Raw genomic sequence first — 26342 nt, forward strand, 5'->3', positions numbered from 1 at the left:
CCCTTCCAAAACATTATATGGTTAATATCTTCTTAATAATTTCCTTACACAAAATTACAATTAGGAAGCCATCCTGTGTATCTGCAAACCGCTGAACGCAGCCCCTCAATACCAAATGGCCGGCGAGCCAGACAGGCTTTTTCTTTCAAGCATTATGAAAACTTCCAGTACTGAAGCCAGTTCAGAAACCCTGATGAGCAGTGACATAGTGGGTCATGGTGTACCAAGCCAGAGAGTCATGCTTTTAACGGGATACTCTCAGCTAGAGGAAATATGAGCAACGGTGCAACCTTAATTCATCAAGACACTGAATAGAGTGGATTAGAGCTATTCATGATGGACAGCATTAGGAGAGCTTTCCCATAGAGGAGGTTTTAGTTTCTTGGGGGTGGGTGAGGATTGGAGCGCTGAGGGCCCCAGAAGGGAAATGTGCCCGCTGGAGCTAGGAGCGAGGCCAAGGGGAAGAGAAAACGGGGGTCAGCTCCAACAAGCAGAAGACACAGAGGAAGAGGCATGAAGCACCCAGCGCTTGGACGTCTGCAAGCTCCCCGGCAAAGCTTGGCCCCGCTACAGTAATCGCCACCTTTGTGACTCCCAGATTGGATTACGGCGCACGCTCTCCACGGAGCCACTCTCCCAAATCGGCTGGATGCTGCAGCAGGCGTGGAGAGCCCACAAGGTGGGATTTAGCTCAAGAAGCCTATTACATCGGGTCTTCAATAGCGGCTCTGGCTCCCTCGTTGCATTAAGGGGCAGCCCAAGTTCTCTACTTTGAACTCTGTTGAAACTTGGCTGTTTGGGGGGGCCTATACCTCATGAAGTCACCTTGAAAAGATGCCACATAGGGTACCACAACTACAATCATGTCTTACTCAAAGACATAAATAGCCGGGGCTATGGTCAGGGCTCCTGTCCAAAAATTCATCCAAGCTGTGAGACTAAACCAGGCTTTACTATGACCCAGGTATTTTTCTAGTCTGAGGTGTGATCTGCCTCTCCCCATTACACACATTTCCATTTAGACTTTGCATTTTCAAAAATAACTTGTGTTGCCAAGAAAGTTTAAAACAAAATTATTATAAGCTAACCAACCTGTTCATCCAGCTACCTGTTTAAGTTGCTCCTCAATACTGACTATATCCTCTACCACAATCAGAGTGAAGTCCCAAGGTTACTCAGCCTGGCTGGGATTGCCCATCAGGGAATCTAAGCAGTGGGTATCCACCTAAGATTTGCTTATGGGCTTCTTCACAAGTCATAACTTTGAGATAAATGAAGACCAAGAAAACAAAACCTGTAGCCCCTGTGAACAAAAACAAGGGAGGAGCTGGTAGAGCACTCGCTAGAAAGGGCTCTTCTCCTTGTTTATCTTTTTTTCCCACTTCTCTGGAACAACCTAAGCTCCCTCAGTCTCTCGAGCACACTGAAAAGCCAACATAACACAGAAGATGTTAGAGAAGGACCTGTGCAGTCAGGACTGGAATTTTCAGTCCATTAAAAAAATAGGAGGCAGCATTCATGGGGAAGAGAGGATGGCAGAAAGACTTGGGAAGAAGGTCTCCGTTCCCCATTCTGCCACTTGAGACGTTGGGTGGCCTGGGGTTAGCCACTCCATTGCTGTTGCCCCAGTTATCTCCTTCCACAAAACAGGACTAACTTTTTTTTTTTTTTTTATTAACCTCCTTTGAAAAGTGTTTTCAGATGTGCAGCTGCAAGACATAGCTGGAGGGTGAGAAGCAAGGCAGTTGATTAACACTGGACAAAAAGTAACCAACTCTCAGATATTCAAGTCCAACCCAAATCCAAGCAGATATTATTTGCTGACAGGAATGAAACCTAAATGCAAAGTTTAAATCATTCACAAAACTATTGCACTGAAGAACAATTCTCAACCTCTCCTACCCTCTGGGACTTGTCAGAAAAGATCCAAAGACGGTTAAAGAATATACTGCATCACCATGCAACCCAGGATGGGTGCCAAAAAAGGACCTGAGAAAGCACAGCAGGATGTTGTTGTACACAAGGAGGACTAAAATAAACAAATCCTGCTTCCGGTAGTACCCAAGCAACTCCAATTTCTTCCAGACATGCAGCTGACTGAAGAACCATCCCCACTTATAGCCCAGTTCCCCAGAATTAGGCTTGACTTTGCTACAGTGCCTGTAGTCCTGAAGGCTAAACCTAGATGACAGCAGGGCAATGCTCCCTTTTCAAAGGCACAAAATGATGCTGACAATCACTATATGAGGGGTATGTTGTCTCTCTGACAGGCAGCAGCTCCCAGTCCCCAAACTCACAATCCAGTGGGAGCAAGTAACTGGGAACCACTTGGCTCCCAGAGATGTTTCCCTCGATTTGAAAGTTCCCAGCTTTTTGCTCCTAATGTTTGCAGACAACTCTGCTATGGGTTGCTGACACCAAGTTTAATCTGCACAGGATACTTTAAGTGTAAAATAGGGTCATAAATAAAAACAGGCCTATATGTGACTTTTTATTTGTAGACGGAGCAGATCAAGACGTTGTAGGGGCATTAGTCAGAAGTCCTGGTGACAGAGCGAGGAAATAGGGTGACACAGTGCTTCAGCATCAAGACTGTAGGAAGGGATCTTGTAGATCAACGGGAAGAAAAAAGCTTGAAAATTCCCAAATGACACCAGGTGCAACTGTTTTAGACCAAAACTGTTTTAGACCAAATCTGATCCTGCAAAGGATCCTATCAGCTTTTGAAGAAAGGGGATACAGAACCTTTTCCAAAAAAAAAAAAATCAGACAAACTTTGAAATATCTTCTGTTGCCAGCTAAAAAGCCTGGGTGTGCTGGACTGACCGTTCCTGACCCTGCCACAGAGAACACTCCAACTCAGTCCTGTCACTCACACCTTTCTACACAATAATTGGATCATAGGATTATTTCTTCGTGGTGAACACTAACATGCCTATAAAATGAGCTGTTACATCCTTATCTAAGTCCACAGGGTAGCAAGGCCTAGTTTAAACATGAAGCTCCCGGTCTGCAGTCATGGGCAGTAAGATGTGCAGTATGGATTCCCTCAGTTAGTCCCATTCCTCCCCTCTTATTCAAGCCTGCTCCAGCCACGATGGCTGCAAGACCAACATGGGGTTCGTGAATCGACATTTGCCATACAAATTCACCTATGCTGAAGATGAGTTGTGCTTTCCATAGCATCCAGGCAGCTTCGAGGCTTAATCTGATGGCACTGGGTGACTCCAACACAGCCCTGGTGATTTGATTCATACTGGTGTATCTGTCTGCCCCACCAGAACTGGAAAAGGAGTCTAAGAAATTCAGTCATTAAAGTGACTATTAATACACCAATGGTCCTTCAGGATTTCCTCATGTCTCCCTTCCACTCACTAATGTTTCACCACTGCAATGGACTCTGTAGGTCTCTTCTGATGCATAAACATTCCTACAGTTCAACACAGGTCTGGGCATTTGGACAGAAATTCTTCAGAACAGAGCCTGTTGCTATTCAAAAAAAAAAAACAACAACAACTAACCAACCAACCAAAACCAAACCCAAAACAAGCCCCCCCAAAAAAGTGGCCTTGAGAACTCAGAATTTGCTTTCCTCCTCTCAGTCAGTAGAAAGATGCAGTACTCCAATAGAAAAGGGAAAGATGGAGGGAGTTTTCAGGAATTAACACAAGTTGTGGTTCCTACTCCTAAAAGAAAATAGCAGGAAATGGCAGCAGGGCCATTGCTTCAGATCATAGCTGGCTAGGAAAGCAGGGTGTCAGAGACCCTAGCAGAGACCCCTCACCTGTGTTGGAGGAAGGAAAGTAGCTCATCTTGCCTGAGAAAAGTCACCACTACTTTGAATAAGTGGGAATGAGGCAGGTTCTCCAGTAACTCTACCAGAAGCAAGTGTAGTTCAGTCTTGATTATTCTTTTCTGTTTTCACAACTCCTATCACAAAGTGAAACTCTTGGAAAAGCGAGGCTGCTAAGCTTAACTCATGAACACGTTGTGTGCATGCAGCGCTCAGTTCCTACAAGTACAGTGGATGATAAAAATTAAACTGAAATGTGTTGCATTCTTGAAGAACATCAAGATAGTAGCTTTGGGAAAAGGAGTTGGATACCTAAATGAAAACTAGAGTTTTTCACAGACTTTGCTACCAGCAATGGAAATGATGGACTTAAAAGTTTAGTGACTCAGAAGGAAATACTCTGGGAAGAGGAAGTGATGAGAACAGGAATCCTCAGATGAGGGTGAGACCTACCTGGCAGAAAAAACATCAAGCAGGTCTACACAGTGTAACAGCTGGTGGTGCAAAGTAGCACCAGAACGTCCAACAGAAATGAATGCAATATAGCTATATCAGCATGATGATGGGTCTAAACTAAATCACAGCTGCTGAGAGGCTGAGCTAATGTGGTTATACTGCTCATTTTGATTCAAAAGACGGTCTTCACACACCATTGCCCTGTGTAATCTGACAGCCCTTCTCTAAAACAGTGTGGCACTGCACTGTGTCACTGTTGCCTTAGTGCCAAGAGGCTGTTCATCCCCATAAAACCAGGCAGTGTCCGAGGAGGTGACAAAGCAACTCAGACAGAGACAACACAAATCAGCCACGGACAACATTCTGGACCAAAGAACAATTTTTAAGCGGAAAAGATACTTGCAAGCATTCAGTCACATACAGCAGAAAGACCTGAAAGAATGGAAGAGGCACGAAGATGAGAATGAAATAGAGAATGAAAGAAAGGAACGATCAAAGAGACAGGGCAGAGATCGGAACCTGAGGACAAGAAGCTTGAAACTGGTAGAGAAGGACAGGATGAAAGCTTCTGCAAAGTAGGACAGTGCTGTTCACAATTGAAGATGATGTTAGCAACAATGTGTTGTGTAAGGACAGACAGAGGAAGCAGGACACCAGGGAGCCAGAAGGAAATGGCTGCTTTAGTTACAGGCACAGACAGTATTTTAGTGGTCAAGACACAGTATGTTATAGTGCAACAAGATGAACATGAGAAGCAAAGGAGACATCCTGTAACTACAGCAAAAGCTCAGCAACAACTCAGTTACCAACGTTGAGACAGGGGAAGGAACAAAGCGAAGAACTCATGCGTTGTGTGGAATGTAAGATGGGATTTTTTCATGGTGCTTAGACGCACGCCTTAGAAAAGCCAAGAGCCTGACACCAGAAACGAACACTGCATCTATCATAAGCATTGCTAATAATTTTACAGTGGAGCCTTGCCGGACAAGAAACAAGCATACAGCCCCAGGCCTCTGCCATCCAGACTGGAGACCCACACTGCTCCATCTATATTTGGCAGTAAACACACTGGGGTCAGGTGAAGGAAATGGTTGCTTTTTTCTGAAAACACCTTTTCTTTAAACACCTTGCATGACAAAGACCAACTCCCACCTGGATCCCCCAGTGGCCTCATGTAAAAGCAACATCTAGAAGGGCTTTATTCCATCACTTTTGGGGAGTGGGGAAAGATAGCTAAAAAAGAGGGTAGTTTTGGGCTCACCCAAAGCCAGCATATTACCCCCAAATCTTTTCAATTATTATAATAAAACACAGCTGACTGAAACAAGAAGATCAAGTGTTTGCTAGCAATTAAGACATGGTGCCTGTAATAACCATCCTGTGTTCATCTGTCAACACAGCGTAGGCATAAAGCAACCATCCAGTGACTCTCCAAGGAAGAGGGATGCTACGAAGAGCAGAAGATGGGGAAAAAAAACACATAAGGCTCTGTCTACCTGGGAGGGTATTCTGGGCTTGGGGTAGGTAAAGCAAATCTCTTGGAAAGGAAGCCTGGGTCTCCTAGAAGAAAGCATTGAGAGGCAGTAATAAACTGCCTTTGGAATGGCCTCAGCAACACAGAAATCGGTTTTTGAAACAAGAAAAGATTTTCAGCCAACACAACAGGGGGCAAGTCTTCATAAAGTCTCCTGGCGATATTAAAGCTAACATTGTCAGGCCCACTTTGATAAGAATTGAAGCTCTGAGCTGGAATAAAACTCGCCTTCCAGGCTTGTTTATCTTGCATGGAGGAAAAGCCAAAGGGAACAGCTTGTACTTTTGGTTTTGCAAAATAACTAGTTTTGGGCAAGACCTGCTCAGAACATGCGGAGTACCTTTTAAAAACACAAAAAGGGGACAAGGTTCCTTCCTATCAACCAACTAAATAAAATCTTCTGAACATGGGCAGAAATTCCTAGTGTCTTAAAACACACTCAGAAGGGACAGAAACAGTCATCAAAGAAGAGGTTACAAAGTTCTTTGTGAGCAACATTTTCCCATGGCATGCCTAAATATAAAAGGAAAAAACTGATATATATAATTATTTTGTTTTCCTTTTCAGATACCAAAGAGTAAAAAATGTGTGGCTGGGCCTCAACTCCAAGGAGGCAGGCAGTAAAAACTTTTTTTAATCTGGAATATTTTAGCTGTAGCTTTTTATTAAGAGTTAAATCAACAGGCAAGAAAACTGATTGAAATTAGGTATTTTATATGGCTGTGCATTTATATTTCTAGCTTCTTATTTGTTGGCAATCACTGAAACACGTCAATTTGCAATTTTAAGTTTAGTCTTTATTCTAAGTTTGATACACCTTTTTGCTAGCCAAAACCACAGGTACATCTATATGAATTTAAGTAATAAATAACATTAAAGTTAAATAATTGATCATCATTTTCACTTTATGTTAGAAAATGATGGCTGACATTTTCTATTTAAAAATTTGCAAAAAGTTATTAAGTGATTTGTCTAAACCTATATATGGATAGAAACTGGAATTTAATTAAAATGTTTTTGTTAAAAACAACTATCTTAAGTGCAGTGAATTCATTAGGAAGAAAAGTAAGCTAATCAAAACATGCTTTATATTTGAACCTGATGTATTAAACATTGCAAATACTTATCTGTATCTACTGAAATAAACTGATTATTTCTGCCCTCTGTTTCCCCCAAAGCTTTAAAACTAGCAGATCTCAGTCTCACGTTTTTTACTCAGAGTGGAAGAAGAAACAAGTTCTCCTGCTTTTTAAACTCTCCACTAGTACTCCAGCTTTGAATCAACTAATGGATTGATTTTTTTTCATTTCAGTTTCTCTCTGCACCTGCAGAAGATGACCCTGCTGCCAATGGTTCCCTTAACACTTCCACAGGCTCTGACTCCAGAGTCATCACCAACAACTTCTACTTCTGCACTGCTGTGACTTAGTTTTTCCATAGCAATCATTTTAATTATATTTTATTTAATGGTATGATTATAATAGCGCATTAAAGATTCAATATTTCAAATTTAACTTAGAACAGGGTTCATTTATTTGATTTATGAAAAAAAATTAAAATTTTTTTGTCCTAGGCTAAAAAAGAATGAGACCTAGAAGACTCAACAACAAAACTTTTGCCAGACTTACTTTAAGTGTGTATGTGCACTGGTGCTAAAGTAAAAGAATTATATTTAAAAACAAGTAAAAAAAAATATCAAACATGAAGTTAGGACCAAACCAATAATAATTATCCAAAAAACCCAAGCCCTCTTGGTTTGCATGCCTCTTCCACACAGTCTCTTAGTCACAACCACTCAATGGACAAAAGCCGATTTCTCCCGCTCTCAGCACTGAAGAGCCTCCGCAGGTACTACAGGGAATAGCAAACTAGCTTCTATTCTTCCTCAAGGATCTTCACTTGAATAGCCACTTAAGTCCTGCCTGCAGAACCTGCTCCCGACGCTACACGAGGAAGGAGAAAAGAGCACGGCTTGGTTCTCCGATCCCGGGATGAGCCTTCAGTGCTACACGGAGAAGAAAAGAAGGTAATAAAAACCAAGCAAATGAGCAGGAGCACAGAAATGGGCACTTTTGTCATAACTGACTGCAGTTGCACACTTCAAAAGGGGACTTTTACATCACACAACTTCAGCAATTCCAGCAGACCAGCGACAGCTCTGCGGAGGTAGGAGAGTGGCCCTCAGCGCTTCCTTCCCACCCTCTACGGGACTCAAAGGTCTCTTCTGCGTGATACACCCTTACATGCAGCCAAGGACCAGAGCCACCTACTTACCCTCCTTCTTCTTATAGCAACACCCAAGCTGAAAAGCGCACAGTCAGAATTGGAGAATGAGTATTTAGCTAGTGAGGAGTTTGGCCCTGCAGAGCAATGCTCTCACATATGTCCCGGCAACCCTGGGCTTGACTGAAGTTTCCAGTAAGGACACAACTACCATGGCTCTTTATTCCTGAAATCAAGTCTCTGCCTGTCCCCTTGGTAAATATGGGCCCGCGAATGTCATCAGTTTGTGCAAGAGGTATCCTGCACACCATGAGCAGAAGCTCTCAGGACTGAATGGCTTCACTCAGGATTTTCCCCTCTCTGCCCAAATCGAGAGGAGTTTGGATTCTGGAATAAGCCCTTAGCTCAGCTTGTCTCCAAAGGAGGCCTTTGAAAAGCGGGACAACCTGGGACTGCAGAACTGGACCTCGATGGGTCTTCACCTCATCCAAAACGAAGCTCTTCATCATGAGCCCTTCTGCCCTCTCCTAATGGCGTCCATGGGCAGAGCAACCCGCCACCTTTGCGGCAAGGCTGCGGCCTCCAAGCAGCTGTTGCAATATTAAATCCTAAACCTTGTCATGAACGCGCTGAGCCTGAAATTAGTGCATGTAACCCAGTTGTATCAATACGCCATGGTAAACGGGATTTACAGCGACGTTAAGGGTGACCTGACACGAGTGGTTTCCAACAGACTATTTTAGCAAGGATGAGACTAATGGCACCACCGTTGGCACCAGCCCTGCAACTGGGGGGACTGGGAGACCCCCAAGAAAAACACCACTGCAGGAACCCCACGCCTACAGCTATGTACCCGGTGTTGGGGCAGACGGATGGAGGCCCATGCAGAGCGCCTGTGCCTGGCTCCATGCATGTCCTCGCAGAGCAAGCCGACACGGAGGCACCGGCTGATGCTCAACTTCTCCTGCTGCCAGGGCCCGTCGCAACAAGGGCCTCTGAAGCACGCTGTCTGCAACGGCAACTTTCCGAGAAAGTTGGGAAATTAAAAATGCAACACCATGCTATACTAGAGCAGTTCATGAGTAGCACTAAGTTTAATAAAATGCATATACAGCTGAGCACTTAAAAAACTCTCTGTACTATCACCTCTCCAACGAGGCAAATTATAAAAACTATACTTTCAGCCACTAAAAAAGCGAGCGAACTTCTTTTTCCCCATCTTTGTAAACGGCAAAGGTACAGTAGTTAGGATACATTATTTGATTCATAAACTAACAATAAAAAAAACCTTTAGAAAGCAGGTAGGCGTTTATCACGGCGACCATAACAAACGGTGCCTGCTTCCAGCGGCAAAAACTCCGCAGGAACCGGCTTTAGCAATTCCAATGTTTTATAAGTTGGGGTGTTTTTTTTTTTTTTTTTTTTTGGTAATTGAAGAAACTTTTCATAATCTGACATTTGTTAAAACCACTTATTAGAAATTATGCAGCACAGTAGCTGTGGAAAAATGAGCTCGCTTCACAATTATAAAGTCAGCCTGTGCAGCCCTCTGCTATTGTACGGAGTGGCATAAACCCCACGGCGGCCTATCAGCTAACTGGCAGGCAGGGGGCTGCGCTATTCAAAGTGAGAGATACAAGCTGCAGGGCAAAAACCTGGCAGCTCCCATCTGACCCCGCAATCCCCTACCGGTGACAGCTCCAAGCTCCATAGCAAATTAGGCCTTCTCATATTACAATTGGAGAAGACAGATTCCATTAGCAGTATCTGAAATTGAGTGGAGAGCTGCTCCGTTATCAGACTTGACTCATAAGCACTGCTATTAATCAGAGCTATGATAGCATTTATATATTTCAAGCTATCTGCTGCCGCTGTGATATTCCGCTACAAAGGGTTGATGGGACTTAGGAAAGGGAACAATAGAGCTTTCTGGGAAAAGCAGAGTAAATCAAGAAAGTCTATGACTTCCGCACATTCTGAAGGGATTGCGGTTTACATAAATTTTCTCCCAATTGGAGATTGAGCTCTTCCTCATCTTACACATGGGATTTAGTTGTCACTCAATGGTAACAGCTGTGAAAAGGTGAAGCGGCCCACCGCTCAGAATATTGCCTTCGCTTTTAAAGCAATTAACCCATGAACAGGAGGATACCTGGTGATATCAAAGGGATTAAGCCAGGCAGTGCATTATTAACATTTCCTTGAACTAATTCTAACTCTGACTAGCTGTCAGAAAAGACTCTTCAGTCTTTAAAAAAAAAAAAGGAGTTTTTGCCCTGCTTTTTTTCTTCAAAATGAAGCACAGCTATTTCAGCCTAATGTGCCTACTTTATAGAAAAATGCAAATGAACAGATTTGTTAATGTCTTTAAACAGACTGAACTCAATGCCATTTTATTACGAGTATGAGAAAATATATATATATGATCAATTAGCCAGAGGTCACAGTAGATATTCTTCTAAAAGAAAATTAATGCTTGAGTACCTTCCATTCTTCTTTTCCTCCTAAAACTTAGTAACTACTTGTTACTTATGCATAGCTGCTTTTGAAACTGTGAAGATCTTCATACTGTGCTACAATGGCAATAATCTAAAATAATCTGTAATCTCGAAAATCCAAATATGCTCTATAAGAAGATTCCTTACTCTCTAAAGCACAGTATTTTAATTTGCTGTTCTTTGCCAAACGGAGCAATGGTCAAGTGTGTAACAATCGAAAAGAATATATTCTCCACTTGGGGTAACGTATTCCTCCCTTGCCTTGGAGTCATAACACTCGTTTCCGTAATCTAGCTCTTGGAACATTTAAAATTGCCCCAAATCCCTACATTACCCACAGCAAAGATCCTCTTGAGTTGATCTGTCTGAAAAGCATCGGAATCAGAACACGAACGTGTAAAGCACTCTAAAGTGTAATTTCATCAGCTCACTGCGCTGTGGGGACAACGTGTTAAATTAACCATTAGCTCCCTGCGCTATGTGCAACTGCTTAGTTTCTGTGCTTTTGCTTCAACATACAAGCCAGGAACACTTCTTTCTTACACCTAGTCTTCTTCAGACTTGCAAAAAGAAAAAGTCAACTGTTCAGTGACTACTTTTGCTACTGCATACCTGTACATCTGAGGGACGTGGAGCATTTCCTCACCAGCCACACAGAACAGACAACTTTTTCCAGCACCGGGTTGTTTTATGGAAGCAACACATTCTGATGGCCAGCGAATCACAACCTTCACGCTCGGTTTTGCCTCCGCTGCCTCCTGCCTTGAACCATGAGCTTGCTCTCGAGAGTGCAACCCAGGTAGCAGATCTTCCTAACGCTCCAGCACGCTTGATTCACAGGGACTCTTCCCCACAGAGCTCGAGGACATAAATAACTGGAGCAGTAAAGATCAGTCAATATATTGAAGTGCCACTTCCAAAACACCTCGATGATTTCATTATAAAATGTTACTACCACTCCTTTTTGTTACGAGTGGGAGAAAACTTGGCTCCAGTTTCCATCTACATCCACAGTTTCCTGCACAGCACATTGGTGTGGGGGGAACAACCATATATATCTATTAGTCTAAAACTTGACACAATACCTAGAGCACCAGCTGAAGAGATGTGAACTGCTCGATTTAATGCATATCTTGCCCCTTCAATAGTCCGTGCACAACACACTCAAAATAAAGCTGCCAAAAACTTACAAAAAGTATTTATAAAATGATACCTTCTGCTATACTACTGCACCTGCAATAAGCTAGCTATGCACGTATAGCAAAACACTCAAACTATGAAAGGTATACCCTGGCAAAAAATGCACTTAAAGCAAAGAAAAGCATACAATTTCTCTTTGCAACAGAAAATGCAAAGAATGCATCATCTGTGCAGAACTTTGGCAATCATATTATAAGAACATAATTGGTTTACTTTGTAAACTTGCTATGCTTTGCCTCCCACACTACAACAAATAAATATTTGTTTAAAGACACAATCATATAGTCGCACTCTCTGCATCCTAAAAACATAATGCAGTTCCTCTGTCTTCCAAAGCAAAGATGAATTATTTGCATCAGTTATAAGCAGTCTAAGAAAACTCTTCGTGAATGCCATTTTACGATAATTACAAGCAATTTATTAAGACTGCGTGGAGGGGAAAAACATATTTGACAACTAATTCAACAGAGTAAAATGCTTATTCAGTGATGGTCTGGATTACTGACAAAAGAGCTTTTTGCATGAACACGGTTCAACAGAACTTTAAGATGCAAAATCCGTGTTTTAAAAAAAAAGGGGGCAGGGGTTTCTTTCCATCGATCCCAGCAGTGACTACACAGAGCATCCTGCAACCGATTACCTGGGAGAGGAGGGATCTGTTTAAAGCATGAACGTACTGAACGCAAGTCGATCCTAATCCCGCACGCGCTGCAACGTCCCCCTAGAGCGGCACAAACGCCGCTATCGAGGGAATCAAAACTCCCTCGTTACGCAGCAAAACAAATTGTCCCGGCCCGTGGATGAATAAACTTGGGAAACGGCTCTTAAACAAACGCCCGACAAAAGGCTAAATCCGCCCAAGGAATATATATTTACTGTATGCACGGGCTGGAAAACGCACCGACCCCCCTGCTCCCCTGCCGGGCGGTGACGGCAAACAGCAAACGCGCCCGGCCGGCGGGTGTGCGCTGCCAGAAGAAAGGTGTTCGAGGTTAAGTGCGGGTCACGCGCCAAATGGAATCGTAACAGCCCAGCTGACATGGTATAATGTCTTCTTCCACCCGATCGATGGGGCGCCGCGAGTCCCATCGCCATAGAGATGGCCTCCTCCTTCCGAAGGGCGCCTTTTGTTCGGCACGGGAGCGAGCGATCGGCCGCTCGAACCGCGCCGCTCCCGCGCGAGCGGGACTTCACCCACTACGTGTGCTCCTAACACCGACGTATTTTCATACTAACGCTGCCAGCTCGCTCAGGGCGGAACGAGCCGTCGCTTATTTTTACCTCGGGCGCCGCAGGGCTTTCGGGGGGTCGCTTCGTCCGCTAAATTTTAATTAAGAGGCAAAAAATACGGACGGGTGGGATAGGCTGGTGGAGATCCTCTGCGAGGCTCTGGAATGCTGGTTAAAAACAAAACACGGTGCCGTCTAATATTGCAGGCTTTCAAGCCCGCGATGCCAATAAGCAAATACTTCCAGAAAGATTTTTTTAAAGTACAGAGCAAAAGAAAGAAAAAGCTTTTTTGCTAAATGACTTCCTTTAAAAAAAAAACAATTTTAAGGTGTTTAAAAGGAAAAGCATGGCGTCGTAATTTGTAAATATAACTGACCCATAATACCTTACAATTCATTTAAAAAAAAATCAATCACTGCTAGTCTTAATAATCGACTCAGTCAGTGCATTATATCTATGAAATTATTTTTGTAAGTCTTAATAGTCTCTATCATCTCTCATTTCTATGTTTTCTATTCTTTCACGCACATTTTAAATTTGACAGAACCTTTATCTTCCAAATCCAGTTAAACAACAAAAAAACATAAACCTCTAGAGGTGTAAAAAATTCCCAAACTTAGCTTGTCATTTTCCTATTGCACTTCTTCCAGTTTCTCTAAAGCTAAGAAGAATTTCACATGATTTCATATACACAAAATGTGCATGTAAGGAATTGTCACGTTTGAGTTAAAACTAAAAATCTGGACAGACCTTCACAACAACTGTAAGTGTAAGAATAACTACAACTAAAGAAAAAATTCAAAACCCAGTACTCACAAACATTTAACAACTCCTTTTGGGAGTTTTTAATATAATCAAAATAAATTGTGCTCTGACACTGCAGTTGGCAGTGGACATGAGAGGGCAACACTACTTCCAATACTCCAAAATATGCTTTAGTATACAGAATACTAAGTTAAAAGACACTGACTTAATTACACATATCAAACAGTAAAAGCAATTGCTTTAAATGCATTAGTCTGTAAAAATATTTAGGAATTGCTCAAGCAATTTCAGGATGTTTGCATACACGCTTTGGAGTTCAGTACAAAACAGGCATTAAGATCCACTGTTACGTGCATGATGTTACACAGTCAAACAGCAATTCCTCTTTAATAGGGGAAGATCGTCGGGACAGACAAATCCTGTGGAGCCTTGGGCATTTCTCACTCCCCAGAAGTTTAGGAGAGGTCAGGGCTCTCGGGCTGAACAGGATCTGGCCCATTGTTTATTCCTGCTTTTATTTCTAGGTTGCACACGGTCCCAGGGAAGCTTTACCCGAGGGGTAAAGTAGCTCTACCAACTGGTTGAAGAAAACTGCTTTGACAAAATAATCTCAGTTATAAAGCGCCACATTTTGTCCCTCCGTTCAAAGACCCAACAATTCTGATATAATTTCAGATTTCACTAACGTTTTCAGTCTAGCAACGTGCCCTATTTTCCCTGTAAAAGCACATTAGAAATTGTTTGTATCGGTTGCGATAATCCTCTCAAATATGGGTCAGGCTAAGGTTAAGAGCAGAAGAAACTTCCACATCAAAGACAACGAGGGTTAACAAAATCCCAAACCACGTGCAACTCTGATTGTTTCCTTTTTTGCAGGGTTAGAGGTCTGGATAAAACGGATGGGTTCCGGCAGGTCTCCCGCAGAAGCGCACACCTACGCCGGGGGAAAAGCCGCAACCCAGCGATATAGGTGGAAGCGGCCAATATTGATCTGTGCTGTTCATATCGCCCTGTCTGCAAGTATTTGGTCGCAGGCTGATTTTTGCTGCAGCACTGGCAAGCAGGGAAATTGCAAGGGGAGGCGAAGAGAGCAGGTACCACGGGCAGGCAACTGCCCATCCGCCCCCTCGAAGAGGAGCAATTAAATTAAGTTCACGGTTTGCCGATAGGTGAAGCTCATCTTGTTAATTTAAACAGACCATCTGCATCTTTATATAATGACAAACTTCATTAGTTCTGGTTAGTTAAACTGATCAGTGAGTTGTGATAATGAGACCGAACAACCTGTCACGTCTTTGTAAGGCAAAGGGTGCGCTTTTTATTATTGTTATTATAATTATTAAAAAAAGGATAAAACCTTTTGTGCAGGAAAGAAGGTCAAATTCAGATTAAACTACTGTTAGTTTAATCAGAGGAACTAATTACAGCTCGAAACATAGGGGGAAAACACGAGTTAAGAGGCCGGAGGGGGAACAGAGGGTGCTCTAAGAAATGCCCCAAGCGCCGTAGCAGAATCATGACAAGAAGAAAACACCGACAATGACTTTACCTGAAAACTGTGCAAAAAAGCAAAGACGCTGCAGCTGCTCCCAACAAGCCGCAGAGCAGATTTACTCGGTACGCAGCGGACCCGAAGGGGAAGAGCCCAATTACCAGTTTGGCCAGCAGCGTGAACAAAGGGTAGCCGGGAGGGTGGGCGACCTACGGACAGATCGATACGCGCTCGTAAAGTCGCCGTACAGCCGCAAGCAAACGCCGACGGCGCCGGAGCCCGGAGCGAGCTCTCCTATTAGCTTGCTCCCGCGCGCCGGGGTCTAGCGCCGGTAACGGGGGTCTTTGAGCAGCGGCTTTGCTGCAACAATCGTTTGGTGCCAATTTTAACTTAGCAAATATTTTCTTTAGTGGATTTGGCTACACACATCGCCCGTAATAATGAATCGCTGAGAAAAGAGGTGACACGTTTCATTATCGGTCCTTAAACTGCTTGTTGTTTGGGTTCACAGTATATTAGGGTCATTCAAAAGGCTGTTTTTAAAAAGCAGATTCTGAACTATTTTATTGGTTAGCAAGTTGAAAGACCACACTGCTATCGGATTACCACCACGCTGTCAGTCCTAAGGTCTTGCCTAAAGGGATCATGCACCACAATAAAGTTTATTAAATAATAAAACTTATTAAAATTGTTAACCCGATTTATTTTATTCTCCCCAGCTTATACAAAATTTGGGTTGATAATAAGCCAGCTACTGTATATACAGTAAAGCCTTTGCTTTATAATTTAGTTTAATTGGATTTAAAACTTGAAGTAAATTGTCGCATGCTGTACTTATAAGTTAGTAAAAACTGTGGTTTGAAAATAAATTAATCTACTTTACTCCATGCTTAATTAAACTTCCTTAATTCCTAAAACTGTTAATGAGAGCATTGATTAAACAATAAAACTAATACTTACTCCAAGCTCATATGCGGCTGTGATCAGCTCCCCTGTGAAAAAATAATGTAAAACCAATAATTACTATTAGGAAATGACACTCCTCCAAAGTTTTCAAAATCCAAATGCTTGCATTGGGGTTTTGCATTAATTTGACTGGATAAAACTGTAAATCTGTAGAGATTTAACAGCATGAAATTTTCTAAGAATATTTTCTCCCTCTGATGTCATTGCACAAAATATCTTTTGTATGTTTTCACAAGACTTTTACGAACAGATAAGTGAAGGTATAGGTAAGCTCTGTTAAAGAATGGGCTGAAACAGTCCAGTTACAGGCGTTATTGCCTCTGTGTGTGTGTGTGTGTGTGTGTGCGTGCGCACGCATGTTTGTGTGTGTGTATTTTTAATTTAAAACCCAGAATGCTTGATTCAATAACTTTCAAGCATTAGAGCCGGGAGAGCTTACACTGCATTGTCTCTTAACAACCTGGTTGTGTCTCATTAAAAAACACGGCTTTATATTTTTAAACAGGGTAAAAATAATCATTGTGCATGCAAATGTACAACCATGTATCTGGGAACGTAGCTATTCCCCGATGCAAGAGGAATTCTTGCAACATCTGCTTCAAAAGTAACTCCTTTACCTGGCAGCGGATACTACATTCAAATGCTGTTCTCATTATGTAATACCATTTAGATTTTGCATTTCATTTGTATTTTATGCCAGGATGAATAACTGCCACAAAAAGATTCCTGTTAGCATAATACTTGGCATTTTTAGAGCACTTTACATTGAAGCATTTTGCAATGCTACTGAACTGCCTATATAAAATATATTCAATACGCACAAATATATTAAAGGATGATGGGCACAACAAAGGAGCGACTAAATTAAAAATTATGGCTGGTATTCGGTCACTACCCAGAACAGAAAGGATCTGAGACACCTTGCAGCATTTGCTACCTCTGCCATGCTAGAAGAGAGTCCCCCCCACCCTTTCTTTTACTTCTCCCCCTCAAATTGAGCGATCCAATCTTTCTACCGCACAGCCTAGTTATTGCTAATTTCTGGAGTGCCGAGGCTGAGGTATCTTTGCCCCATCATTACACAGTAAAGACACAGAACAAAGGGCATCGTTGCTTTAAATGGTAAATAAACAGCATTTTATTTCTGCACGTTATTACTTCATTACCATCCAACATAAGGGCTAACGATCATAAAAATGGCACGGTTAACTTTAAATCTTGGCAGTTACGGTAAGCAACATATTTTAAAAGGAAGATGCAGGTCAACCTATAATTGCTGTTCGTTACTGCTGTACAATTACAGCTATCATCTAGAGCACGCGAGAAGCCCAAGGGACAGCCCTTGGGCTTTCTGCATAAAAGCCTTTCAGACGTGGGTTTTACTGTGCTTGCAAACACTGGTTATTTTTATTGCTATTCTACCTTAAGAAAGTTTCAACCTATTGCAAGTTTGCCAAAAAAATAGTCGATGCAACTGGAAATGAGTCCGTCCCAAGTTTGCTCGTTTACTTCGCAGCAGTTCCGACATTTCCAAAGCACCGCGAAGCCAGGAGGACGCGCAGCTCAATTCCGCGCAGGCAGGAACAACTCGGAGGCACTCGGCATTTTCCCCTGCCCAGAGCACTCTCCTGAGGACATACGCTTCACCTCGCTTAACGGAGCCAGGTTTAACCTCTTCCACGCATGCTAAAAGCAGCACGTGGGGCTGGAAGTCCCGGCCCCGACGACGCCGAGGCGAGTTTTGCTCCTGATTTCGCAGGCACCGCAGTTTCCCCTCTGCTCCTTCGAGAGCCGCTGTGTCCCCGCAGGGACTCGGGGGCGTCTGCGTTGCCAGCGAGGGACGAGGGACCCCGGCACGCAGCGGCTCCTCGGAGGTCTGTGCTCCGTAACAAAGCCGGGGCACTGTGAAAAGCGCAGCGCAAGCCCCGAAGTTCGCCATTTGGGGAACGCCATAATCCCAGCCCGCGCCTTGGGACGGCGGCAAGGCAGGCTTTGGGAACGTGCCTACCGTCTTCCTGGTGCATCCTCGGTTTATCCTAGCAAATACCCTCGGGTTCGTTGTCAGGAAGATGCAAATACCTGCAAGGCATCGCGCTCGGGCAGGTGGAGCTACCGGGAGCCGAACGGCTAATTACCCTGCAGGCAGCAAAAGGTCACGCTAATAACGGAAACCCTAAATTAGGCTTCCAGGGACTTTCCCAGCGTGCTGGCAACTGCTCTTCTGTGCAGTTGCTAAGCAAGGTGAATTACCCAGAGCCCAAAGCGTCAGATGAACAGCAGGTAAAGACGGGCTCGGGGCTCCGGCAACGTTTCCCCCCGGCCCAGCCAGGGCACCACAGTCTCATGTGCGAGACACGGCCACGGACTCAGCTAAGTCCTTCTTGGACAGAGAAATATGTGAGTCTAAAATGCCTAGTACTGACTCGAAAGATTATGCCCTATCAGGTTAATACATACTGCTATGATATCGATCCATACCATGGGCAAGAACAACATCAAAGAGATGCACACACAAACCAACCAGAAAGCTGGGGAGAAAAAAAAAAGAGGTGCCCCGTGCGTGCCATTGCCAGGCTTTGAAAGCAAAACAGCCCAGCTTTGCCCAGGAAGAATTAAGGAAAGAAATAACAAAACCTCCTAAATCACTTCCCAGGCTGCAGGCCCATCGTCTTCCACCGGACAAACGAAAGGGAGTGTGTAACGTGGAAGGAAAAGGGCTGGCCCAGCCCTCGGGTTAGCAGAGACGGAGGCTCTACAGGTCTCTACCCAGGACAGGGAGCTGGGGCGCTATCGGGACTCTGCTTTTGCACCCTCCTGTCCCCTTGGGTAAATCAACAGCTGCTTAGCCTCTTTCCCTAGAAACTTTATACAGGCTATTTAAGTGCTGAGCATTATATCACACAACAAAACTTACGCTGGAAGAACGCAGCATCAACGTTTTGTCAAAAATTGATTTCAATATACCTCCCGTGAAAGAAAACAATCCGGGGTGTCTTCAGACACAGACTCAAATTGAAGAGTTTATCTCTGCGCAATCCTTGTGTAAATACATTTCTGACTGTCCAACTTGATTCCCCAAAAAAAGGTGTTCAGGCAGCAGGCCTAACATGGCTGAAAACGGACTTATCCCCAGCAAGGCTGGGAGCTGACGTCTGAAACATCAGAAAGAATTTTTTTTTTTGAACTTGAGTTTATTTGATCCCTTTTTAAGCTGTTTTAACATGTGTGGATGTTTTCAAATTAGCTCTGAAATTCATTCTCTCATTTCTTTATTATAACACTAAGTAACATGTGAAAGCTGCCAATGAAAATATCTATTGCCTTTTACATTTTTGGATTACTGCAAACTTCAGAAACAAAAATATACAGAGAGCTTAAAAAAATAACAGGCTCTGTGCCTGAAAGCAGATACAGCAAATCCTTAAGCACCTCTTTACTCACACAAATATCTTTGGTGATTTTGATGGAGTAACTTTCAGATATACGCCCAAGCATAGGCAAGTTAAGTGCCCCGGGCAATGCTGCGCAGAGACCTTTCCGCTACCTCCAACCAGGCTGGCTCACCAACAGGAGGTGATATGGTTGAATTACCATGGTGCTACACGTGGGCTATTGAGTCTGTGAGCAATGAGGTGAACAACCCCAAAAGTCTTATCACAACAAGATGGCACGGCAGCTTCTGGGACCCAGGCAAGTATCTTTACGTGCACCAGGGAGTGAGAACAGCTTGGCTGAAGACCTTGAAAATATACTGAATTGTGTTCTCTGAGGTCATTTCAGTTTTTGCCAGGACATATCCTGGTTTTGGAGGGTTCAGAAGAACATCTACATTGATTTTCAAATCTGGCTCTACAGAAATCTATTTTTCCATTAAAGTTGGTCATCTTCCTCCTGAGGAGGAACTATAATCCTGCTGCAACCCCCAACTCACTTCCACCAAGTGCCGCCGGACTCTGAAAACCCAGTTGTCCCCAGCACACACAGACTGGGCTGTGCACCACGTACACAGCAGGCCTGACACTTTCCAAACCACAACTGAAATACCTCGGTGCTCCTCTGGGACAGCGGGCTGGGACAAGCACAAGGAGAAAGAGAAAACAGCTGGGACAAGCCTGTCTTGGTGAAGCTCCAGTAAACACAAGCAATTCAGGTAGCAGAGACTTGGAAGAAAATCCAAAAAAACAAGGGATGTGAGGCCATGAGGCACAAGCAGGACCAGACCAGCCAGGGGATATTCTGCAGAGAACATCTCAGGCAACATCTCCACATTGGTGGGGTGTCCTCACTAGTACCCATGGGCACTTCTGCATCTCCGACACCAACCGACACAAAACACATGGAAGCGCTACCCCTCTGTCTTACATCTCACCTCAACCAGAGCCTAATTTCAAAAGTCCCTTTCTAATTCCTCTACAAGCATATCAAAGACACCAGCTGATGGTTAACCATCAACACAACTTGCCTTTGCCAAATTCGCTTTTCAGGACCACCTCTGATGGCTGCTCCTCCACAGCCTTTGCTGTCTTCATATCTGAGCCACTTCCCACCTGCATCATGTCCAGCATCCAAACCAAGGTATGAGGCCATGACGAGTGATTCACAATTTCAGCACCTTCCCAGCACGGTCAGTCCAAAGCTTGAAGACAGGGGTGCACCAAGAAGCTCCCCGAAAGGTGCAGACTATCTCCCCTCCCAGCTACCTTGTTTGGCTGAACGGAGTAGAGCTTTTTTAACCCACTTTGGAGAGGCAGCAGCCAGCACCCGGGGCGATGTCTATACAGACACCTAGCAAAAGATTGGGCTTAGAGGCAACAAGTGACTCCTCTTACGTAATACAGTGACGTGGATTTCTTGAATCCTATTAAAATGTGAACTAGCAGGCTTGTCCCTCAATCTGGCCACTAACAGGGTCTCTCTCTAAAACAAAGGAGGGGGAAAACAAAAACAGGGAAAACAGTCCCCTGTTTTCAGGAGGCAAGTATTCAGTAACTTTGATACCTCTGTCAGAAGTTATTAACAGAGGACTGATGCATACTGTATGTGCATTTCTGTACACACACATGCTGTGCTGGGAGGTGCCTTGATGCCTTAGGAAATTAGGGTAAAAGCAATTCTTCCCTCTCCCCAACCCAAAAAAGGGGATAAAATGGATGCAATAACCCAAGGAAAATGGACCAAACCCTGTTTGGCTGGTTCTGTGCGGCTTTTGTCGTTTGGCTACTGACTGTATCTAGTGGGATAATTCACACTAAGCAAAGAACGAATCCCAGTGTCAATTTATCATCTAATCAGGAGAAACTGTATCCTACTTTGTTATGTTTATAATGGTTATTTGCATCCCAGAGGCAAAAATCAAGCTCAAATACAACTAAAAACCAGGTTCCAGAAGCTTATCACAGAACTAACAGATCTGAGCAAAGGCACCATGCACACTAGTAGACGTTCACTTCCCATCAGGGAGTACTTTAGAAGACAAAATGATAACAACTGAAAATATATTGATCATCACATATTTACTAATAAAAGCAGAATAAGCAAAGAGAGCCCTTTATAAACTTTGGAGTAGAAGCAAAAGCCACGAGGCAGCACCCCAGCCAGCCTAGCAAGGGGCGTATTTGCATGTCTTGTCTAGAGTGTGGGATGTAAGTTCTTTGCAGAGGGGATTTAAAAATAAATTATTTTAATATTTGGCAGCTCTGACTAGCAAACAGGGTCCCTCTGATCTAGGCTGAAGCCTACAAATGTGGGTATACTAAAAATGAATAACACAAAGTTGCATGAGGGTCTATCTGCAGGCCAAAACGAACACTCTGAGAGCCAAATAACTAGGAGGAGTTTTGTGTAATGAAATCAAGAGCTGCTTTCTACTACCTTTAAATCAAATAATCCTCACTTGAATCACTACTCAATTTTACGTTTGTATGTGAAGAGCTATGTTAAATACATGCTGCCCAATACAAAAAGCACCCTAAATCTACCAGGTAACACTGTCTTTCACCTAACTCTAAACAAAAACTAAAAGCAAAATTTTAAAGAAATGTAGTTACAATATGTGTGCATACATACACACACACACACGCTTGTGTTCACCACAAGCTGTAATATATGTATCCACTAAAAGCCCATTCATTAACAAGGAATTTTACGTGCATCTTAGATCTAAAACTGGAGATGGTCAGGTGGCACAGTCGGACCCATTCAACACTCTTTTGAAAGATGAGAAAGAAAAAGTACATCTGGGTACTTAATCCATGAGAAAAAATAAATCAAAGCATCACCTGAAAAAATACCAGCCCTCCTGTCCCCGAATCACAGCTACACACATGCTACAAAAAGCAAGAAATTTAAGCAAGACCAGGCTAAAACAGCAAAACCACAAAGGCGCCAAACAGGTGAATTTTTTTTCCCGTCCGATCAGCAGAACAAAAAACAAAGCAGCAGATAGTTCGTATGTCACTGTCAGCAAGCTGCACTTTCAGAAAGACAAATCCATAAATCCTACTGCTGTGTCGGCTGTAGCTACATGCGCCGAAGAAAGCACGGGCCCAAGGAAACACATTTCATGATGCCACATCTGGCATGATGGCACATCTGGCCCTCTGATGCCACAGGCTGCCCTCAAGGCCTCTTTCTAGATCCCTCGCTGAAAGGCTCAAGTACTATTTACTATAAAGCCTGGTACCTTAAGGAACCAGAATGATTTGGGGTGTGACAGAGAGGATCGGATCTGAACAAAAAAATCACTTTTCAAATAAGGCATCCCAACCGTGGCAAAGGAGAGCCCTGTGACGGCATGGTCCATCCACGAGCTAGCAGGGATGATCCCCTGGCAGCCTAAGGCGCCCCCAGCTCCCTCCCTGCTTGCTCGCCCCAAAACGTGCAGGGTCAGAGCTGGTTTGCACAGATTTGGCCTGGATTCAACTCAATTTTCATTGGGTTGCAGGATCATTGGGGTGGGAAGGGACCTCAGAACATCTCTAGTCCAACTCCTGCTCAAGGCAGGCTCAGCTCTGGTCACACCAGGTTGCTCAGGGTCCAGGCTGGACTAGAAAACCTCCAAGGACGGAGACTGCACAACGACGCTGGGAAACCCGCTCCAACACGCGACTGCCCTCGCGGTGAAAGAGCGTCTCCTGATACCAGTCTGAACCTCCCTGTGCACGCACTGAGCCGAGCAGCCCTCGCCCTTCAAATGCCTGGAGGGACCATCCCCACCCCTCCAGGCACCTCCCCAGGGCCGCCACAGGGCAAGGACCGGCTCTGCCCCACGCTGCAGAGTGCACCGGGGGCACCACGTGCCACCGCGATGGCATGCACAACCCTAACAGGGTGACCACAGCGCAGAGCCCCCACGGGTGCTCCTGCCCCATGGGGTGACCATTATGCACCCACCACAACGGGGTGACCATCCGCGTAGGGTGGCCACAACGCACCAACCACTGATCCCAGCACACTACGAAGCACAACCCCGGCGGGCTCAGCGACCCTATGGGACAACCGCAACGCAACAACCCTGGTGGGATGACCACGCTGCACCGACCCTATGGGGTGACCACCCCAGTGGGGTGACCACAAAGCACCTATAATGAACAAGCCCCTAGGGGGCAAGCACCTCCCTGGGGTGACTGCGATGCACCGGCCTCTATGGGGTGAGCAGCCCTATGGCGTAACTGGGATACACCAGCCCCTATGGGGCATAAGCCTCTATGGGACGACCACGATGTACCAGTCCCTATGGGGCAAGTGCCCCTATGGGGTGACAACCCTGATGAGGTGACCTCTATGCACCACCCCCAATGGGGTGAGTGCCCCAGGGGGCGACCGCCTCTATAGGGTGACCCCCATGTCCCCACCCCCACAAGGTGGTGTCCTTATGGGGCGGGTGTCCCTATGGGGTGACCCCTATGCCCCCACCGCCATGGAGCGAGTCCCCCTATGGGGTGGGCGCCCCTATGGGGTGACCCCCATGCCCCCATAAGGTGGTGCCCCTATGGAGTGGGTGCCCCTACGGGGCGACCGCCCTGATGAGACGACCCCCACGCCCCCAGCCCCACAAGGTGGTGTCCTTACGGGGTGGTGCCCCTATGGGGCGACCGCCCCTATGGGCTGCCCCCCTACGGGCTGCCCCCTGCGCCCGCCCCCCGGGCCGCCCCCCCCGGCCGGCGCCGCCCGCCCCTTCGCCCAGGGAGGCCCCGCCGCGGGCGGGCCGGCGGCGCTGGGTACGTTACCCGCGTCCCCGCCGGGCAGGGCGGGCGGCAGCGTGGCCGCGTACAGGGCCGCCACGGCAGCACCGAGCGCCCCGGCGGCGCCGCCCGCCCCGGCCCCGGCCGCGGCCCCCATGTGCGCCCGCTCCTTCCGCGTGCGGCGGCCGGGCCGCACCACCCCGCCGCCCCGCGGGGGGCGCCGCCCCGCCCCGCCGCCGCTTCCCGCTCCCCCCGAGCCGCCTCCCGGCAGCGGCCGCCCTCAGAGACAGAAGTGTAAAGAAACGGCGGCGGCTGCCGCCCCGGCGGGGCGAGCTAGCGGCGCCGTCCGCCCTGCGCCCCCCTCCCCCCCCCCCCGCCGGGAAGAGTTGGTACATTCCGGGGGCTCCCGCGCCCCCTGCGGTGAGGAGCGGTAGTGCAGGAGGGCGAGACCACCGCACGGGGGAGGGGGCGGGTGAAACCATTGCGGAGAAGCGGGGGGGGGGGCGGCGGGGAAGGGGCTGCTGGGGGGCGGCCTCTGACATGGCGGCGTGAGGCCGCCTGCCCCAGCGCGGGCAGCTGCCCACACCAGAGCGGTTCCCAGCTCATCCTCCTCACCCGCGGCAGGCTTTGAACCAGCTGGGAGACCAACCTACCCCGGCCTGGGCTGCCCCAACACTTCCCTCCCCACAGGTGGCCTCGGGGCGAGACATGTCCCAGTGGTGTCTGATCTCCATTCGCACCCTCAAGGCGAGACATGTCCCACCACTGTCCGGGGAAGACGTGTCCCACTGGTGTCCAGTCTCTGCCCGCACCCTGGGGGAGACGTGTCCCACCGGTGTCCATCCTTCACCTGTGCCCTCAGGGTGAGATGTGTCCCACTGGTGTCCAAGGGGAGACATGTCCCACCAGTGTCCAGCCTCTGACCGCACCCTGGGGGGAGACATGTCCTGCTGGTATCCAAGGGGAGACATGCCCCACTGGTGTCCAGCCTCCGCCTGCGCCCTTAGGGCGAGACATGTCCCACCAGTGTCCAAGGGAAGACGTGTCCCACCGGTGTCCAGCTTGCGCCCCACAATTTGGGTCGAACTGTGTCGTGGTTTCTTGGACAAGAACAGTCACACTTCTGGGCCAGAACCTCAGGCCTGGACCTCTTTGTCCCAACCGCCATACCAGCATCACTGCTCTTCAATCTCCTTCCCCAATCTAAGCACATTTTCTCCTATTTTTCAGAAATGCTTCGAAGCTCAGATTCTGTGCCCATGCCCCAGGCTTGTTTTTCCTCTTGCAAACCCCCCCATCCTTCCCTTTTCATTCCTTCTTTCTCCTTTCTGTCTTGTCTTCTTTCCTCAAACCAGTTTCAGGCCAGCTTTTATGATTCCTTTAATCTGAAGGCAGACTCTCAAGCAGCATGCGCAAGAGCACCCGCCACTCATTAAACACTGAACTTTAACCACTGAATTTTAAACATTACACTCTGAACGCCACATATTGCTCAATTTGTCATATGTACCGCTCGCAACTGCAGACTGAAGCGAATGGCTCCTCTTTTGCTTCTTAAACTGATGTAGATCTGGAGAAGAGGAAAATTTGGGTTCTGCTGGTGTGAGGGGATGCAACCCAAAGCCTGATGGCAAAGGCTGCAATGCACGTTGCTTTGTTTTAAACATCTTACTTAAAGTAAATCTTGAAGTACAAAGGTGGCATTATATACAAATAATAAAGATTTACACCCTGAATGAGGAGACATGAAACACTGATGAGGGAAAGGATTGAAGGTGACAGTGTATAGAATATTAAAAACACCCATTCGTGCTGAGGGAGTAGTTAAAGAACGCAAATAGAATCCTGAGACCTATCGATAGAAGACTAAAACACATCCATAGAAATCATTTTGGGATTGTACAAAAGACCAGCGAGGCCATACCTAGAGAATTGAGACAGATTAAAGAGAGGCTTTTGAATACAAATGAAAAAGGTATAGAAGAGGGTAACTGGGATAATA

At 45.8% G+C, this 26342-nt stretch overlaps 1 protein-coding gene across 2 annotated transcripts in view; it reads right to left on the bottom strand.

Annotated features, from left to right (window-relative positions):
* The window catches only part of TMEM260 (transmembrane protein 260), a 40618-nt gene extending 16121 nt beyond the window's left edge, over nucleotides 1–24497 (bottom strand). The window contains exons 1-3 of one of the 2 annotated variants that reach the window (XM_067295128.1): nucleotides 24386–24497; nucleotides 16152–16183; nucleotides 15249–15400 (exon numbers count right to left, since the gene is read on the bottom strand). In XM_067295128.1, the coding sequence (XP_067151229.1) occupies nucleotides 15249–15400; nucleotides 16152–16183; nucleotides 24386–24497 (296 nt within the window). The remainder of the gene's footprint in view (nucleotides 1–15248; nucleotides 15401–16151; nucleotides 16184–24385) is intronic. The other variant, XM_067295129.1, reaches the window with a different exon arrangement.
* Between the last annotated feature and the right edge of the window lie 1845 nt (nucleotides 24498–26342).

This window comes from Apteryx mantelli, chromosome 4, assembly GCF_036417845.1.
Source record: "Apteryx mantelli isolate bAptMan1 chromosome 4, bAptMan1.hap1, whole genome shotgun sequence".
Classification (NCBI taxonomy): Eukaryota; Metazoa; Chordata; class Aves; order Apterygiformes; family Apterygidae; genus Apteryx; species Apteryx mantelli.